The sequence below is a fragment of the Otolemur garnettii genome, unplaced genomic scaffold, assembly GCF_000181295.1.
Source record: "Otolemur garnettii isolate 467f Iridium unplaced genomic scaffold, OtoGar3 scaffold00020, whole genome shotgun sequence".
NCBI classification, from domain to species: Eukaryota; Metazoa; Chordata; class Mammalia; order Primates; family Galagidae; genus Otolemur; species Otolemur garnettii.
Window position 1 is genome coordinate 18,550,314 of NW_003852415.1, and position 14,633 is coordinate 18,564,946.

The 14,633-nt window shown below is 50.5% G+C and overlaps 1 protein-coding gene and 2 pseudogenes across 1 annotated transcript in view; all 3 read left to right on the forward strand.

The window, feature by feature from the left end:
- Positions 1-14,633, forward strand: part of RIN3 (Ras and Rab interactor 3) — an 85,534-nt gene that overhangs the window by 46,250 nt on the left and 24,651 nt on the right. Inside the window, exons 4-5 of the mRNA XM_012803505.2 lie at positions 5,620-7,113; positions 11,669-11,977. Coding sequence (XP_012658959.2) covers positions 5,620-7,113; positions 11,669-11,977 — 1,803 coding nt within the window. The remainder of the gene's footprint in view (positions 1-5,619; positions 7,114-11,668; positions 11,978-14,633) is intronic.
- LOC111721740 lies at positions 1,047-2,718 on the forward strand (annotated as a pseudogene).
- Positions 8,533-8,626, forward strand: LOC111724258 (annotated as a pseudogene).

Genomic DNA, 14,633 nt, shown 5'->3' on the forward strand with positions numbered 1-14,633 from the left:
CAGTTTGATGAAAATATTTCAAATTGTATATGAAAACACTACACTGTACCCCATGTTTGCATTAATGTACACAGCTATCATTTAATAAAAAAAAACCTAACATAGGGAGTAATTCATCACTAAACTACATACAGTTGATTCTAAGTGCAAAAGAAATGCAGAGAACAAGAGTTGTTTGCAATGGTTCTCAGATGTGTTTGCAGTATATATGTTTGATACTTTAAAAATGTATTTGGAAAATCATATGTTCTATAGCTCTTCCAAGTTTACTTGTAGTTTACTTTCTTCCTTTATATCAGTGAGAATTTTCCTAGTTATTAAAAGTTCATTGAAATCTTGACTTTGAATGATTGTCCAACAGCTAGTCATTAAAATGCCACTGAACTCACTGGCCTTTTAAGCTGGTTTCCATAGCTGGAAACTTCTGTGTTTTACTGGAACACTTTGCTGTGTTTACTCCTCCCCTTTCTTTCCTGCCACTAGCCCAGGGCTCTCTGAGGGTGGAGGCTCGGTTTGCCACAGCCCAGCACCTGACCTGGCCCAAGCCCCCTGCAGGAGTGGTCACCTGGTAAGAGATGTTCCAGAAAAGGCTCAGGAGGCCACAGGGACAGCAAAATGGCTGCCTCAGTGCAAGGGCAGCTGAGAGGCAGTGGAGGGGTGGCCCTTCCTAAGGGGAACTCTTGTGGCTGAGCCAAGGCTTGGCATGGTGCCATTGGGCATTGCCACCCACAGCTTGGCCAACCACTAGGATTGCATGACATGGTGTTCTGCTTCTCCTCTGGCCTTGGCATTCTGCAGACTGCAAAGAAAGTTACCTACTTCCCTTTTTTTAAGAGCGTTAAGCGCTGCACTACCACTGTGGTTCCCTAACAGGTCCCAAAACCCTAGGATGCAGCTCTCTGATCCCAGTTCCCCTACCCCTCAGAGTGGCACTGGCTGGCTTTGAGGCCTGGCTCAGGGACAGAGAGATAGTGTCCTAGTCATCCAGGCATAGGGGCTATTTCCCTGAACCACAGTGTCTGCTCTACTCCCACCAGAGTCTAAACATGAGCAATGGGAAACGTGCCCTTGGGCCCTCTTCCTGGACTCCCTTCTCTCCCTGTCTTGTCCTCTCATTCTCTTGTCTTAGACCTCTTCCTGTGGTTCAGGTTGGCTTCATCTTGCCATCAAAACTAACCTTGCCTCTGCCCCATTCTATACAGCCCTGCCTCTTTACTCTGGCTAAGTAATCCACCATGGAGGGCACTAAGGGGCTGACTCCGGGCTCCTGCTCTGTGCCAAGCACTGTCTTAACTGCCGGGAACATTTAGATGGATGAGGCATTGCTACTCCCTTCTGGAAGTTCTGAGTCTGGTGGGTGAGTCAAACAAAAACAGAATTTCAGTCCCAGTGACAGTCACTACTGTCAGAGTGTGCCTCAGAGAGAGGGGACACACGAGTGTAGGTGAGGCCCGAGTGTATCAGAAAGCACCCTTGGACAGATAACATTTGGCCTGAGTCTTGATGATTAGTAAGAATTTGCCAGGTGGGGAGGATGAGAAAAGAATTTAAAACAGAGAGAACAGCAGTAGCCAAGACTTGAAGGGGGAAGCACGTGGCATGTTGAGGAAGAAGTGAGCAGCAGAGAGAATAAGGAGACGTCATAGATGAAAAAGATGTGCACCTGAGACTCCACAACTTTACCAGATGGTGAAGTCAGTTTGAGGAGTTTCTATGGACATATCATAGCCATGGAACTAGTCCCAACTGGTTCAACTTTGTCAATAGCAAAATGATGAGTTGTTTTTCAGTTGGAGCAGACCCTCAGGTTCCGAGTCACAAATCTGCACAGGAGAAAAGGCATACATATTTGTTATGTGCATGGGAGTGTCGCAGAAAACTCTTCTGTCGCAGTTTTGTCACCACTGAGCACCATGGCATGCACCTATAGTTACAGCTAATCAGGAGACTGACGTGAGAATATTGCTTGAGCCTAGGAGTTTGAGTCCAGCATGGGCAACACAGCAAGAACCCATCTCTTAAAGAAAAAAAGAAGGAGAAATATGAAGGGAGAATCTATCAATTTTGCCTTTGGCACTAGAAAAAGAAGGGTCATTGGAGGTGGACTGTAAGCAGAAAGTAGACCCAAACTCCTAAAGAACTGGACATCACCAAGGAAAATCTTGACACAAAAATTTGAACATCCTAGTAAGACTCTGGCAATCCCAGCGGCCTGAGATGAGATGTGGACAGCAGTTCTAGCTCTCAAGTTCACTCCAATGGAATTGAATGTTTTATACAGCAATGTCATTCAAGTATTTAACTGCTTGCACACTTATGTGCTTAAAAAGCTGCCAGACCTGGTGAGAGGTCTTCCCACCTTAGCCTCCGTCCTTAGACGAAAAATCAAGAACAAGTACATTAGAGTTGTGTGCGAGTCTGTCCTGGGAGAGTGTGGGTGGCAAGAAGGAGGTATCACACTCTGTACCTTGTTCGTTGTACATGGGAGCAGGCAGAGCACTCTGCTGCTAAAGTCTGCAGATGTACATCAGGGATGTGGTGTTCCTGATGACCGCCATGGTGAGGAACCCAGCTTCACAGCATGGCTTGCTGAGGGCTGTGCAGATCGCCGAAAAGGGGAAAGCAGTGAGAACCGCTGAAGAGCAAAAGTCATCCCTGAAAGAACAGATACCTGTCACCCTACAAACTACCCAGGGATTTCGACTAAAGTATGCATAATTTATTATAAGCTTATTTTTATAGCAAAATGTGAGGTGATGTTAAAGAAATTATGACAAATTGATATAATAGATAATTTCTGAATCACCCCTTTTCCACTTACAAATACATATTTAAAGCAACAAAGAGCTTCTTTGTGTCATGATATGAAAAAAAATATGTATATGGTGCATATTAGTTTATATATCTATAAACAACTTCTGCGGAGATACGTAAGAAAGTGATATTAGTCATCATAGGAAAGAAAACTGAGAGGCCACAGGTCAAATATAAGAGAAAGTCTTTTCACTGTTAGTCCATTTTGCACATTTTGAATTTTGAACCACGTGAATGTATTACATAGTATAAAACAAATAAGCAATAAAAAACATCTAAAAAAAGAAAGAAAAAGGAAAAAAGACAACTCCTTGCTTTAGCTTTTTCTTATGGCACCTTTGTCTATGGCGAACAAATCTTACTTTGTAAACCTATATCTTAACTCTTGCTTTGTAAACCTATCTTTCTCTTCCTCAATAAACGTTGTTATTCTTTCAAAAAAAAAAAAAAAGAAAAAGATGCAGGGACCAGATACCCGCAGCCTTGAGTGCCAAGCTAAAGAATCTAAAGTGATTCTCGACAAATAACGACCAAGGACCTGCTACGTGCCCCACCTGGTGCCACAAAAAGGAAAATGTGCAGAGGGGGCGGGCTGTGGCCGCGATCTATGTGACGGATAGTGGTGGGGGTTCAGGCACTGGTGGGCAGTTCTGTATGTCATCTACCCCATGATTCCACCTTCACCCAAAGGAAGAGTCATGTGGGAACCCCACTGGGGACTCAGTTACCATGTGGACCTGCAGCCAAATTCACTCTGGGATCAGACTGGCTGCCTGATTCTATTTGCTAGGAAAACTTCCATGGAGACACTATCGGGCCTGTGTAGACATGGGCACAGCACTTCAAACACTCACTCCAGGGGTCAGAGCATCTGTGTGCTTGATGCGAGGCACCTGGGAGAGTCAGTCATGGGAGGAGTCAGTTGCTGCCCAAGAAAGCAAAGCAAAGGACCCAAGCAGTCACCAAAAGTCACTCATTCAGGTCCTCGGAGAGGACTCTTCGCACACACCATATTCTTGAGTAGTAACTAACTGTGCTGTGCACAGAGCTTTGCAAATTGGAAAGAGTCACATGAAGGTTCGTCATCCTTGTTCCAGTGGTAACAACTTCACTGGCTGTGACACTCAGGCTGCTAGACTAAGACAGGGCTGGGGAGGACAGGGAGCCCATTCTCCTCCCCTGTGTGGGGTGTGCCTCAAAGGGACGGACACAGGTGGGTGGGTCTGCAGCTCACTGCACCTTTGTCCTGGGATGAGCCCTGCTCACCCTCACCGGGTTGGCATCCTCTAGCCAGCAAGACGGCACATGCTCACCTTCCTGAAAGAGTGGGCACACACCTGGCTGCTCTCAGCCACCTTGTGATGTCTCGTTTCTTTCAATGTCAAGAGCCTGCTGTGTTCTTACCACATCCCGAGGTCTGGGGTACAAGCCACCGATGCTGGGAGAGAACAAAGATGGGAAGTGTTGCAAGTTCCTATGAAGGAGGGCGGAGTAACCGCGGCTGAACACAGGGGCTGTAGAGAACTAGCCTGAACTGGTTCAAATTCCAGCTTCTTCATTCACCTGCCCTGTGGCCCAGGACAAATTTAATCTCCCTGAGCCTTTTACTTTATTCAGCTGTGAAATGGGGGCACAGCCTATGACCAGGGACCCTTAAAATGATTGGTGCCCACAGGCTGGCACACAGCAAGAATGCTATGAATGTTTGTTCCTATTATTATCTTTAATATTTTTTCATAGTTTTTTTATTGGTGAGTTCCTCCCAGAAGTAAGGAGCCCTAGGTGAGAGGCCAGCCTCGCCACTCACAAGGAATTTTACACCTGCCTGGCTAATCCTCAATCCATTTCCCAAATTAGCAGGTAGAACAAGACCTGGGTTCCATGTTCCTCTCTAGGAGGAACCACTTGAGTGAGCACAGAGTAGCCTGTGAGCCAACTGAAATTGTTCCCAGGACAAGGTGTCCCTGGGCCCTTTGGGAGTGTCCTGAGCTTCCATGAGATATATGATGGGGTATGTTCCCTAGAGCTCAAGAACACCTGTGCCTGGCTTGCTTCAGAGGCTACAGCCCTGGACTGGGTCCAAGAGGACTGAGTCAGTAAAATGGCATGTGCTGGAACTTAGCTCAGTGGCACAGGAGCCCCTGTCTTCAGAGCTAGCTCCCCCAATTGGGGCAAACCTTGAGATCAACTAGAGTCAGAATGATTTTGCTGCAGATGGGTATTCCTGTTAGGGCAATTCATATGTAAGTTCATGTTTTCCTCATATAACAATGGCAGTGGCCAAAACTGGTCCAAAGCCCCTTCCCTGATACCATCACTTGTTCTCGCACATACCTATGATTGGGTACAGGTGTGACCCCATTTAAAAGATGACTAGACTAAGGCCTATACCAGTTGAGCCACCTGCCCCAGCTGGTCAAGCTCCGGGAGCGCAGGCCTCTGGCCCTTCTCTCCCCATCATGTCTTCCCCACAGTTCTAGAGCACTGTGTGGCCACCCCCCACCCCAGGCCACCAATGCCCTTGTGGCTATCACAACAAGGGACAGAACTGGGGTGGAGCTTGTCATATCACCCCTGGGCCCCACCCCACACTGCTGGAGAGGATTGCGGGGCTTCCCCTCTCGAGGCAGGAAGTGGTGGGAGAGGTTTGAAAGCATCCAAGAGGGGAAAACAACCCTCAGAGCAGTGAAGCAAATGCTGTGAACAGCCCTCGGTGGCCCTGCCCCCAGCCTACCCACAGATGCAGCCAGCACAGCGTTGGCCCAGTGCAAGGACTGATCGCCTGTCCCTCTTTTGTTTCCACAGGCTTCTGGGACTCCTCCCTGAACCCCCATCAAGCAAGCGGGAGCCCAGCAGAACCCACGAAAGACCGGGCCCCTGGAGCACCCCCAGCCCCCACTCTCAGACCCACCACCTGTTATGCAAACTGTTCCTGTGAAATTGAGCTATCGGTGGGAAGTGACCGCCTGTGGTTTGTGAATCCCATTTTCATTGAGGACTGCAGCAGTTCCCTGCCCACTGACCAGCCACCTCCTGGAAGCTGCCCTGCGCACCCATCGCTGCCCACCTCTGACGCTACCTCACCCACATCTAAGTGGGCCCCGCGCCGCCCACCACCACCACCCCCAGCACTGGTCCTGCATCATCGCTCCAGCCCTGCCCGGCCTGATCCACTCCCTGCTGTTCCTGCTCCTGCCTCTGCCTGTCCTGTACCCGGTTCTCCCCTAGGCCCTGGCCCCCACCTTGCACCCCAGGCTCCAGACCCCCCAGATCCTCTGAACCAGCCACTCATGACCACCTGTGAGAGACTCCCACGCCCCACTGCAGGCCTGGGCCCCCTCAGAGAGGAAGAAATGAAGCAGGGGTCAACCCCCAGCCTCTTGCCACAAGCCGCTGCCCCTCAACCGCTGGGGAAGAAGACCCTTCCCACTGTCCCTCCCAGAAGGCGCCTCTCTGAGAGGACATCGCTGGAGGACCAGAGTGCAGGAATTGTGGCAGAGGGGGACCAGCTCAGCACACCTCCAGGTACCTCAGACAGCTCTAGGGACAGGCCTCAGAGGATCACAGAGCAAGGCCAGGAAGCAGAGGCTGAAGCCAGTTATCCGGGCAGCGTTCCAGAGCTGCCAAGGAAGACCAAACAACCCCCAGTCCCGCCCCCCAGGAAGAAACGGGTCTCCCGGCAACTGGCCTCAGTCCTCCCAGCCCCCTTGGAGAGTGCTGAGTTCTGCAGGCAGGAGGTGGCCTCTGAGACACCCACGCCCAGTCCACCCAGAGAAGGCCAAAGTCCTGCCTCCCAAGCTGGAACTCAGCGCCTCCATGCCCAAGCCACGCATGCCCAGGGCTCTCCAGAGTTCAAGGGCTCCCTGGCCTCCCTCTCAGACAGCTTAGGGACACCAGGCTCAGCTGCTGACCAGGACTCCTACTCAACCAGCAGCACGGAGGAGGAACTGGAGTCACTCAGCGGCCACTGTGGGAAGAAGAAGTCCTCAATGATCCTAGGTAAGGCACGGCATCGGCTGAGCTTCGCGAGCTTCACCAATGTTTTCCACGCTTTCCTGTCCAATAACCGCAAGCTATATAAGAAGGTGGTGGAGCTGGCGCAGGATAAGGCCTCCTACTTTGGCAACCTGGTGCAGGACTACAAGGTGTACAGCCTGGAGATGATGGCGCGCCAGGCCTCCAGCACTGAGATGCTGCAGGAGATCCGCACCATGATGACCCAGCTCAAGAGCTACCTGCTGCAGAGCACCGAGCTCAAGGCCTTGGTGGACCCTGCCCTGCACCTCGAGGAGGAGCTGGGTCAGTGCCTGGGGAGGGGCGGGCTGTGGGGCAGGGGGAGGGAAGGGTGGGGGCATGGCTTATAGACTTGGGAGCCCCTTAGGATGAAGGAGATCTGTGTAGTGGACGCTGTTGGTGCACATACCCTTACCCTTTCCTGGGAATAGGCAACTCTCTCCAGCTGCAGCAAGGGTTGGCTGCAACAGAATCGACCTTGGCCATATAGAGTCCACATTATATGGATCCCCTCTTCCATTATTGGGCAGCTCACTGCCAATTACTCCCTGCCATGGGGGAACAAAGACTGGTCCCCCTGGCCTTTAAGGTAGGACTACTATGTAATACACTCTACGACCCCATGGGATCAGGCTGAGGCTAAGACCCCACCCTTGCCTAAGCTCTTCCCTGCTATGTGCAGCATTCCTCATTCCCTGTATGCTAAGAGCTTGTCTCTCCCTCCCCCAATAATTCACATGCCCCTGAATCTCTCCTTCACGCTTTGCTTCTGGAGAACCAGCCCAGGACACCTCATTGATCTGACTCCTTTCCAAAGTAGCCCCCAACCTTCCCCACCCCTACCAGCCTCTAATCCAGTAATTATCAACCCTGTTTATGATTGTGATTCACAGGGAAAGATATGTTTTACATTGCGATCAACTATATCCCTATAAATATTCAGTCAGATTACACTGCTGTGGCACACGTGATTGTGAAATTTTGAGCCCTTCTGAATAAGTTGGTAATCTAATTAGTTGGAGTAGTCACTCCCCAGCCTTCCAGGGGCCACCTCTTCTGGCATTCCCATGGCCTACCTTCCCCCTTGGATAATTAAAGAGTCAGTCCCACAGTGAATGTTTCCTGAAAAGAGAGATTAACATGTTTTTTTTTCCCCCCAGGGCTATTGGATTTTGATAGCAGACTGCTGAAAACTGTAGGTTAGCTAGGCCACAGGGTTCATGGGGCCTTTCAGGTGTGGTGAGGGCAGTAAGACTGAGATCTGGAGGCCAGCAGCATGCAAGGATGAGCTGAGATGGGACGTGCAGGGTTCAAGCCCCATAGAGCTGTGCTCCCACTTATACATGCACAGCATTGCTCTGGCCATTGTGCTGAGTGGGAGCAGAGGGACTTTTCCAGGGGCTACTGTAATAATCAAGGCTGTGAATAGGCAGAGGCAGCACAGGTGGAGTGATGAGTTCCGGTCCTGGGCCTGTGGTGAAGATGGAGCCACAGACTGGATATGTGTGTGAAGGGAGTAGGACACAGATAAACACTGGCAGCCTTGGAAGGAGACAGACACCAGGGAGGAGCCCAGGAGCTCAACTTTGGGCACATAATGATAGAGACGCTTATGGGCTCCCCAGGTGGGAATGTCAAGTAGACCATTGAGGTCTGAATCTGCAATTCTGCAGAGAAGTGTGAGCTAAAGATAGATGCTTGGGAGTGCTTGCTTTGGCAGCACACATACTAAAACTGAAACGATACAGAGAAGATTAGCATGGCCCCTGTGTAAATTCGTGAAGTGTTCCATATTTAAAAACAAAAAAAAAAAAGATAGATGTTTGGGAACCATCAGCAGAAAAAGAGCCACAAGACTGGATGAGATCATCCTGGGTCTGAGGACTGAGCCCCAGGCACCATGCTGACAGGGAGGATATGGAATGGCACAGCAGGCCCAGAGGAAGCTATGGTCAGCCCTGCCTTCCACAGCAGGGGGTTTAAGAGCTGGGCCTAAGGAAGGAGTGAGAGGGGCTGTGTTGTGGAAGAGGTGGTGGTGGACTTTCCCTCTAGGGAGTGATGGCCACATGGAAAATGGTAGAGAGGAGGAAGACAAGGCCATAGGGTCATGGGCCACTCAGGAGGCAGTGAAAAGTCCAGCTATGGATGTGGTCTAGAGGTAACAGAGCCCCCTGAGGGTATGTGTGGAGGGCAGAGCAGAGAGATGAGAGCAGGGAGACCTCTTGGCCCAGCAGATGGCATGGGGGAGGGCAGGTACCATGTGGTCCCTGGCAGAGCACAGGTTGGGTGCAAGCTGGACCTTTGCCAGAAACAGCTGGAATGACTCCAGCCCCAGGGTGGGCCAGTTGGCAGGATCTGTTGGCAGTATCTGCTAAGGCCAACTCTGTCTCAGGTACCAGGATGCCAAGAGGTGCTAGACCCAGAGTCTTTCCTGAGGGGTGACATGGCAGGATGCTACCAAAGCTTGCTATGGACATAACTGTAGGGTAGAAAGATTTCTAGGCAGAGAGAAGTGGCTGCTGAGCTAGGCCACCAAGGATAAGAAGGGCCGGAGCTGCAGAGATGGAGAGAAGGGCCTTCCAGGAGCTGGGGACAGGTCAGCATCGACAGTAATAGCACCATTCCAGATGCTGCACATGTCAGCAAACCTAATGGGCTTGGGCTGCTGTCATACCCAAGAAGCCATGGCTCTGAAAGATTTAGCAACCCGGCTGAGAGGACACAGAACTGGTGGCAACACTGGGCTTCAGACCCAGGAAGTCCAGCCCTTTCCATAAACTGACTGCTTTGCTCCTTCTGAGCTCTGCCCCTTCTGAGCTCTGCCCTTGTGTCGGGTAGACAGTAGAGGAACCTGAACCACAGAAAGGCTGGGCAGAACCCTGCACTCAGGGTAGTCCTCGAGATAAGTCACAAGGAGCAAGTGGAGACGCAACAGTCCTGGCACGTGTGGCTGCTGAGGGCCAGAGAGGAGGTTCCTGGAGGAGCTCAGTGGCTCTCAGGTGTGAGAGGGCCTCTGGGCATGGGCACAGCCCTCTCACTTTTCAATTAAGGGAACAGGCCCTGGAAGGGGAAGGGACTTGGTCAAGGTCATACAGGAGCCTCGGGCAGCGACAAAGGGCAAGTCCCTGCCCCTAGGACAGCACGCCTCTACCTGCAGCTATGAGGGCCATGGGAAGGACGTGTGGGCAGGCATGTGGCCCTGCAAGGATGGATGGGGGCAGGGTGAGGGAGACAAAGGCAGTCCTGTGTTCAGCTGAAGGGCAGGATAGGCCCCAAATCCAGATACGGACCAACCCTAGACTTGCATGGCAGGGAAGGGCTGTCTGGGCCTCTGCTGAGACTCAGCCATGGGAGAACAAGCTCCTCCCTCCTCTTCCCAGGGATAGGGAAGCCAAGGTGTCCCCTTACAGGGATAGGACTTGGGACCTAAGCTAAGATCCTTCCCCTGGAGATAAATTAGGGTAAAAATGACTTCCTAAGAATATCTCCCCACTGTCACCCAAAGCAGCTAAGCACCACCTTGGTATCAAGCAGACATGAGTTCTAATCCTTGTTCAGCCCCCAGCTCAGCCCATTCCATTAGAGCTTAAGTTGGTCTGTCTTTAGAGTGGGAATAAGAATGTGTATGTTGTAGAGCAGTGTGAGATCAGAGCTCAGTCTCCCATTCCACGCGAAGATCAGGACTGCCTCTTGGATAAGATGACATAAGACTAGTTAAGGAACAAGCAGTGTGGACAACTGAGGTGACTGCATCAGGTGAAGACAGTAGCAGGAGCAGAAGCCCCAGGGCAGGAGCAGGCAAAGCCATGAGTGAGAGAGGTGGCAGGGCCAGATCACAGGAGGGCCTTGGAGGCCACAGGGAAGACTTTGGCTTTGGTGTGATTGTATAGGAGATGGGTACCAGGAGGGCTCTCAACAGACGAATGTCATGATCAAACATGTCATAACAGGACACTAGTTGCTGTGTTGAGAATGGACTATTAAGGGCCAGAGCAAGAGCCTAATGACATAACCTAGGCAAGAGGTGATAGTGGGAGCCTGACCAGCCCAAGTCAGGGTGGTAGCTATGGAAGTGATGAGAAGTCAAGTTCTGAATATACTGTATTTTTGAGACTAAAGTCAAGTGGATTTGGGAACTGAAAGAGGGGCATCAAGAATTATTTTACCAGGCTCGGTGCCTATAGCACAGTGGTTACGGTGCCAGCCACATGCACCAAGGGTGGCAGATTTAAACCCGGCCCAGGCCTGCTAAACAATGACAACTGCAACAAAAAAAGAGCTGGGTGTTCTGGCAGGCGCCTGTAGTCCCAGCTACTTCAGAGGCTAAGGCAAGAGAATCGCGTAAGCCCAAGAATTGGAGGTTGCTATGAGCTGTGATGCCACAGCACTCTACTGAGGGCAACATAGTGAGACTCAGTCTTAAAAAACAAACAAACAAGAATAATTCTACGAATTGTTTACTAGGCACTCAGGCCCTCAGCCTACAGCTGCCCCTGTTGTCCACTGTACAACTGCCATGTGAATAATGCCCTCAGAAGCTGTGTATGAGTAGGCAGTCCTTGGAGAGTTTACTGTGTGCCAGGCCCTATGAAAAACATTAGGATTTAATGGCCAGTCAGTATCTGTCCCTGGAGGCTCCTGTGCCAATGTCTTCACAGTGTGGCTTTCTACAGAACGTACTACATTCTTCCCGTATCAGAACTGCAGGGTTTAACTGCTGGAGCTGTGAGTGTGCCCTTCCAGGGACCAGTGGATGGAGAAGGCTGAACAACTGGGCAGCAGGCCCAGTGGCAGGATGCTTATAGCTTGTTTCCTCCCCTTCACCCTTGCTCACCTACAGAAGCAATTGTAGAGTCTGCCTTGTATAAGTGTGTCCTGAAGCCCCTGAAAGAAGCCATCAACTCGTGCCTGCACGAGATCCACACCAAGGACGGCTCACTGCAGCAGCTCAAGGAGAACCAGCTAGTGATCCTGGCCACCACAACGACTGACCTTGGAGTGACCACCAGCGTGCCAGAGGTGTCTGTCATGGAGAAGATCCTGCAGAAGTTCGCCAGCATGCACAAGGCCTACTCGCCTGAAAAGAAGATCTCCATCCTGCTCAAGACCTGCAAACTCATCTATGACTCCATGGCCCTCGGCAACCCAGGTAGGTGGGGTCCAGGATGGGTCAGGGCCAGGGGCTGTCTTTGTATGGGTCTCTGAGGCCTCCCCTGCAAGGACTTCAGAGGCTAGGAAGCCCAGTCTTTCCAGATTCGGGCCCTCCTTGGGGAGGGACTGGGTGCCTCCCAGGGGTTACCTGGGCACCCAGAGGAGGTATCTGTGCCATGACAGCTGTTGCCCTAGAGGCAAACTAGGAAGCCAGCTCATACCATGCCTTTGTGTGAATTAGGAAAAGGCACTATATTAGCTTGCCGGTACTGCTGAAATGCAGTACCCCCAGCTGGGTGGCTTAAACAACAGAAATTTATTGTCTCACAGTGCTGACAGTTGGAAGTTCAAGATGAACATGTGGGCAGGGTGATGTGCTCTCTGAAGGTGCTAGGAGGGATCTGTTCCAGGCCTCTCTTGAGCTTCTGGGTCCCTGGCTTGTGGCAGCAGAACTGTGATCTTCACATGGCCTTTTCCCTATGTGCATGTCTATGTCCTAATTTCCCCTTTTTATAAGGACACTACTCATAGAGGATGGGGGCCTACCCTATTCCAGTATGACCTCATGTTAGATAATTATATCCGCAACAATCTTATTTCCAAATAGGATCACACTCTTAGGTACTGAGGGTTAGAACCTCATGCATAGGAATTTAGAGGGGACACAGTTCAACCCATAACAGATGTCTTAAATAGTTAGCACTGATCAAGACTCATAAGCCTACAGGGTTTGGGCAGCAATCTGATCTAGGTTGAGCATACTCAAACTTGGCCAGGCTGCCTAGAGGGTCTGTGGTCAGAAGTGGATCGGGTGGAGGCTGGTGGCTCTAGGATGGCTTTGCTCATACGCTGGGGTGGTTAATTGGCTGCTGGCTGCAGATGAGGATTACTGAGCCACAAGTTTCTCATCCTCCAACAGGTTAGCTCAGACTTGTGCCAGTAGCTGGGTTCCAAGAGAGCAAGTGAAACCTGCAAGGTGCACTGAGGCCTGGCCCTGCAATGGCATAATTTTATTGACTTGTTTAGTCACAGGACCACCCCAGATTCAAGGGGTAAGGAACACTTTCCCTCCTGATAAAGACACACTGCAAGGCATGCAGGCATAGGGAGAGGAATCATTGGACCATTTATAATCATGCTGCCACAGCACTCCTCCAGGCAGACAAGAACAGCCGTCACTGTATTACAGAACTCACCTCAGCGGTGGGGCTGCTAGCTGGATTCATCCCCCAATTGTCCCTTCAGATGGACGTCCTTGTTCAGTGGGCAACCTGTTTATTTGTACATGGCTTCCATGATAATGCAGACTAGGTAATCACCTCTGTAGCCACACAGAGCCACCAGGTTCAAAGTTCTGGTCTGTCACTACCTGTGTGACCTTGAATGATTTACTTTGGGCTGGAGAAGGGCAGTTGCATTCATAGTGAGACCTCATTTCCCCAGAAACCTCTGGCTTCCTGGAATTCTTTTTTAGAAGCTCATCACTTGGCAGTGATGTTTAAACACCATAATTTTTCACTGTATACATTTAATGTGTACAACATGATGTTTTGAAGTTTACATACACTGAGAAATGATTAAATCTAGCTTACCTTACATAGTTACAACTTTTGTGGTGAGACTCAAAACACCATGATTTTTGCTAACAATGAATTTAACTTGTTAAGAACACAGGGACTGGAGAAGACAAGGGCTAATTTTAAAGAGAGAGGGAAAAGAGAGACAGGCAGTTGCTAGAGAGGAATAGCAGGGTGCAGCAGGGGGGAGAACAGAGCAGAACCAGTGTGTCTATACACATAGCTTTCTGTCTTGTTAGGGGGGAAAGGAGGGAGGTTGGAGTCTCTGCTGAACCAGAAGCCAGGCCCATACGGGGAGACTCCAGGCCATGAAGGTTAAACCAAGGTCAGGGCTCCAAGTGAAGATTACTCTTCAGGGAAGAGACAGTGTGTTCCCCTCCCACCACTGAGTGGGCACTGGGCTGGGAGTCCAATTTGACTCCTAATTTCATCTCTGCCCCTAACAGGCCAGGGCTGCTCCCCTGGGAGCCTCAGCAACTTTACCTGGGAGGAAGCAGGTTCTCTCTAGCAGATCTGGGATACACCAGCCCCAAATCCAAAGAGCAGAAGTTTGTCACTATGCAGGAGTCCTGGGTTTGAACTCCAGCATTGATTGGTGCTATAGCCTTGGACAGTAACCTCACTGTGAGTGTGTAAAGCATGGGTCAGCACCTGAATAGCTGAGGTGCTCAGGAGCTACTTCCTGGGCTCTAATTTTCTCATTCCTGCAGTGGAGGTAGGAACACCTCTTCAGGCCGCTGTGAGGATCAAGGTGTGTGTGTTGAATGCTTAGATGTTTGGACACAGGAATGGCTGCCTTCCTGCCATGTTTCCAAAAACTGAGTGGGCTGAGTCCACCAGACAATCCTTCACCTCAGACAATCCTGCTTGCACCTGTTTTAAACACAGGGTTCTACGTGGGATTTGGTTGGAAAAAAGAGTTCTCCTGATTTTTTAAATATTTCATTTGGGAATAATTTCAAACTTCAAAAACCCTAAAAACAGGCTCGGCGCCTGTGGCTCAAGCAGCTAGGGCGACAGCCACATACACCTAAGGTGGCGGGTTTGAATCCCCAGCCCAGGCCCGCCAAACAACAA